The 5,324-nt window shown below is 42.8% G+C and overlaps 1 protein-coding gene across 1 annotated transcript in view; it reads right to left on the reverse strand.

The window, feature by feature from the left end:
* MAP2K1 (mitogen-activated protein kinase kinase 1) overlaps positions 1–4,386 on the reverse strand; it is a 71,175-nt gene extending 66,789 nt beyond the window's left edge. The window contains exon 1 of the mRNA XM_019503956.1: positions 4,307–4,386. Within this exon, the coding sequence (XP_019359501.1) occupies positions 4,307–4,386 (80 nt within the window). The remainder of the gene's footprint in view (positions 1–4,306) is intronic.
* Positions 4,387–5,324: the final 938 nt, after the last annotated feature.

The following is a 5,324-nucleotide window of genomic DNA, read 5'->3' on the forward strand; positions in this document are numbered from 1 at the left end:
AAAAAAAAAAAAAAAAAAAAAATTCCTATATCATTTGCATGGGTAGAGAAAAGTATAGACAGGCTTGTTCAGAGAGGCATGAGCTTTCCTAGGCTACTATGAACACTTGTGAGAAGCTCAGACCCCTCTGAGCAAGTTTGCTTATAAAGGTTCCACCCTGCCCTGCCTTCTTTCACAGAGTTTACATTGACCAGCTGCATCAAACCAAGAGAGACCTATGCTTTGTCCCCACTTGGATTTTACATTGGAATAAGTATCTTGGTGTGCATACACTTTTTGCGATAAAGATAGCACCTACAAATTACAGTCACTCCCTTTTACAGGGAACAAGAAACTGTATTAGAATAAAGGAAGTTTCTCTTTGATAGAATTCTCTTCCTGCTTCTTAAAAGAGCTTCTGCCTAGGATGTTCACTCCAGCCTGACCCAAGAAATGCTGCATTTAACTTCACTCATGTGGACCTTGCATGGTCACATATTTTGGACAGGTACAGGAAAGGCAGAAGTTTGAAGGGAAGGGAATTATCCCAAATTATGTAGTAGAAGGAAGAAAAATAAACTCTGCGTGCTAGTAGTGTAAAGGGACATTGATGAAAGTGAGATTCAGGCCTCTACAACATATTTTACAATTGTCATTATATATTCATGTACCAGTATGCCTTTCTTGGCTTCTAACAGAGGGGTGGCCAAAATTCCTGACCATTCTAGCTGCAAACCAAAAATTGACACAGCCAAGAGCCATAGGAAACAAAAACTTTAGAGGTGTACATGTGCCAGAGTTAGTGATCTATTCATAGCACCCATACTCCAAGAATACTGTAATGTTAAAATGACCACTTAAAATAAATAAGCAAAAATTAAAATCAAAAATAGAAAAAAAAAGTTAAGAGAGTATATTTATTGAACTAGTTCTCTCATCAGGAGCAATTCTTAAATTGCTCAAGAACTACATGCTGCTCATGAGCCACGTTTTGGTCACCTAAACCAGGGGTGCTCAAACTCTGGCTTCTGGGCTGGTTCTGACCCTCAGCACCATGTGATCTGGCCTGCATGGCTCCCCACAGATCCATGGGGAGCCTTGCAGGCCAGGGCCCGATTCAAGCATGCAAAACAGGGCAGAAGCATTGTGGACCCTGATCCTGGAGCACAGAGAACACATGAATGTTGGTCTGGAAGGGACTCCCGAATCATCCAGTCATCTACTGTCATCACAGCAGCTCATCACCATCCCTTTCATAACATTATCAAGACTATTATTTTAACTAATTTTAAACTACTCCTATTGGAAGATTAGTGCTTCTATCCGCCAATGCTCAGAAAGCTCCTTTTTTGGACTGAAATGTATTCACGGCTAGCTCATACCCATTAGTTCTTCTGGCCAACGCCGTCTTCTAGCTTTAATAGTCTTTTCTCCATCTGGTGTTTACTGCCTAATGTATTTACAGAGAGCAATCATATCCCGCTCAGCCTATTTCACTAAGCTAAACAAACCAAGCTCTTTTTGCCTCCTCTCCTAAGAAAGGCTTTGCATTCCCCTAAAGAGGCATGAAATTAATGAAGCTAACTATGCTTACGTGTGCGTATGAAACCAGGCTATGAGTAACTAAAGGACACCCAGCCAGTAAGTAACTCAGAACTGCATAAGTTGAGCAAATGAAGTGTCATTAGTTTTACATATGCATGGCACTTTTCATTCCAGGGAATCCTGAAACATTTTACCAAAATCTAGGCACTTCTATAATGTACAGCAGGAATTCATTTATTTGGACATGGTAGAATTTGGGAAGGGAAAATTAAATCTAAAAAGGATGAATTTATAGGTTAAGGCATAACAAAATAAACAACCCAGAGACACATCCTAATGAGAGTTAGTGCTCATGGGGAAGATGGGGAGTTCTGGTTCTTGCGGTTAGTTAATTTGGCTGTATAAACGAGGACAGGTTGAGAGATGTGTTACACAAACCATCTCATCAAAAGAACCTAGGTCACCCCTCATCCTCCACAGGGCCAAATATGGGAAGCAACATCTAAATCCAAATAAGGGAGCTACACAGAAAAGTTTCTTAGTACTGGAAACTGAAAATGCTGAGACATCCTATCCTTTATGAAAATAACACTTTTCTTTTTAAGTGACCTTAATTTCATGCTTCTTTGTAAATTTTCAGCCACAGAAGCAAAGGGACAAATCGGTATGTAATCCCAAATTTCCATACAGTGGTCCAATGAGGAACATTTCTTGGCAGGAAGAACATTGGAGGTACATGTCCCGAGCATCAGAAAGGTTTGCTTTAAGTTTAGGTATCAAAATTAATTCATTCATTCGAGGCATGCCTCAGTTTCTCTCCTCCAAACTGACAATAATAATGTCCACCTCTCAGAGAGATAGAAACATCAAACCAAATTACATTTGCAAAGCCCTTAAAAGGTATCTGAACAAGAAATGGTATATAATTTCAAGGTATTATTACACTTTTGCCATACAATTCCCAGCAGATGCTGTGTCACTTAAACCATAACTCTCAATAGGGATCATCACCTAACTGTCAGAGCAGGAAGTTGGGCTCTCAACAATTATTTTGGTGCCCAAATAGATAAGCCAGATTTTCAAAAAGCACACTAGACACTGAATATTTTGAAAACTGGGTCATAAGCATCACAGTGGGTGCTACACATTTTGGAAGTCTCTTATTTAGGTGATTAAACAGAAACTGAGCTCAATGGAAAAAAACAGGCTCTGACTGCATGGGCTGAACACTATCACTACATGACTAACACAGCATCTGAAATGGAAGTCCTATCGGCTGTCTGAAAAGAGACACAGCCGTATTTCTTGTAACTGTTTGCCTACCTAAGAAAACAAAAGGCTGATTTCATCCTGCTGGGACAGGAACTTGTGGCTCCATGGCACAGCAGTTTTCAAACCACAGCCTGTAGTTGTAATCCATCACCTCTGTCTAACAATGAAGTGATGAATGCAGACCTGTTGCCTCTAGCAAACTCCTTTGGTAATACTCTACACTACAGCTAGCATAACTGTAAGCTTCTCTAGCGATCCTGTTTCCTTCATCTTGTCCCATAAATTCACAGATTATTGAAAAGTAACAATTTAATATGTGCAACCAAAATGTGAGCTAATTAGATGTCCCTTTTCACCATGCACAGCTACTCTTGGTTTAGTTCTATACTACATTTATATAAAGGAAGGCAAGATTTTTTTGGTAGATGTGATATCTTTTATTAAACCAGCTAAGTAGTTGGAAAAAAGTTCTTTGCAAGCTTTCAGACAAGCACCTTTCTTCAGGCATAGGAAGGGTGTTTGTGCCTGAAAGCTTGCTAAGTTTTTTCCAACTACTCGGTTGATCTAATAAAAGACATCACATCTATTCAAAGAAGCTTACCTGCCTATGTCCTTAAACCATGGCTACCACCAAGAACTGCAGCATATGCATACACACATATTCATTTGAACATTATATCAAGGAAGTGTCAAATATTTTTACAATAATACTCTTTTAAAACCCTACAATACAGGTGAGGTAAGTGAAATCTGGATCTGATATAAAGGGGAGAAGTTTGCTGTTAAAAATCAAGGGGGAAAAAAAAAAAACTACCTTTCTGAATCTTTATGATTTGTCATAATCTCCCAACATATTTTTTTTTGGAAAAGCAAAATGTCTTTGAGCTTTGTTAGATACTTGTTATATATTTTATACTTTTGGAAGGCTACTATTAACTTGGAAGTCTGCTGCCCCCTCATTACAAACACTAGCTAAGGCTACTGGAACTGAAGGAAGTTACAGAATTTGCATTTTTAACTTGTTTACACTGTGAATGTGACCGGACTTGAGGCATCACCAAATTCTTTGTACTTTTATATAATCAGTTGCTCCCCAGCTGAAGAGGCATTTCTAAAGTATTAAGCAAGCAAAACACAAACTCTATGGGAATCATTTCGATTCTCTGAAAGCCAAACCATGCTATTTGCCACGAAGTCTAAAAGCACCGGTGATTTTAAAACACAGAGGTTTACAAGTTCTGTTCGTGCTGCCCCTCCACACCTCACTTGTGCTTTTTCCCCCCCACACAGTGATGAAGTATTTCCTATCAAACAGTGCTCTCGCTTTGCATTGCTGAAGTCCTAGAAAAGACACAGCAACAATGTTCTCCAACATCCTCGGTGCACGAGCCCCAGCCCGGCCACCAGCAGAACAAACGCTCGAGCTCGGCTCGCCCAGCCCCTGCCTCCCTCCCTCCCTCCCTCCCCCGGCGCAGGAGTAACACCCAAGCCCTGGGGACGCCGCACTCACTCCGCAGAGCTGGTCCCATTGACGGTGGAGCCATCCGGGGTCGGGTTCAGCTGGATTGGCATCGGCTTCTTTTTCGGCATGTTTAAATGAACAGAACGCGAGGCTTAAACTACTAAGAAACCCTTTTTCCCGATGCCGATCAGATAAAGAGGACTCCCTTCAGCTGGGCAAACTTAGAGGCTCCCCCAGCTTGGAGGCGGTCTTCGCTGCTAATCAGTCCGGCGCGCCTCCCCCTGCTCCGGATTGCTCTCCGGCTACACGGGAGCGTGCCCCTTCCTCAGCTGCTCCTGATCGCCCAGCTCCAAAGGCCTCTTCCCGAGTGAGCTCTGAGCTGCTCCGCGATGCAAGTGCCCTGGATCAAAATGTGCCCTTTTTCTGCTACTGTGCATGTGCAAACTTCTCGGGCGGCGCTAGTGCGCAAGTGTGCAGAGCCCGCTCATGTGCACTGGGGAAGTGAAGCTGCACTGAAGTCTTGCCCTTACCTTGTCCTTTGCCCTCAGTTTTACTTCCCGGGGAAGGCGTGGGGCCAGTGGAGTTGCTTAATGGCAGATCCTTTCGGCGGGCCGTGGTGCCGCTGCTCTCATCCACGTCCCCTTCCTCCTGGCCTAGTTCAAACTGCAAACCGCAGGGCCATGAGGGTGGAAACCAGCACAGAGCCAGGCAGAGGGAGAAGTGAGAGGAGGAGGAGGCTCGCCCCTTGCCGACTGCTCTGGACCAGAAAGCACCGGACGCTGACAATGTCTTCTGGCTTTAAAGACGGATTATTTTGGCGCTAATAGTTTGACATTTAACAAGCGACTTTGCAATATTGAGGTTTGCAAAGAGACAGCAGGAAGCTTGTAGGACAGTTTGGGTTTCCCTTCTGTTCGGCTATTATGCACTCAGGTCATTTGATAGAGACTTTTCTTAGGGCCTGGTGCCCCCGCTGCGTTCTGTAGGTTGCCTTTTTTTCCCAAAAGAAAACCAATGCACTTTTTGTTCCCTCTTGTGAAATAATTAATGGATCTCATGTATTGCA

The sequence above is a fragment of the Gavialis gangeticus genome, unplaced genomic scaffold (assembly GCF_001723915.1).
Source record: "Gavialis gangeticus isolate Ggan-Ray unplaced genomic scaffold, GavGan_comp1, whole genome shotgun sequence".
NCBI lineage: Eukaryota > Metazoa > Chordata > Crocodylia > Gavialidae > Gavialis > Gavialis gangeticus.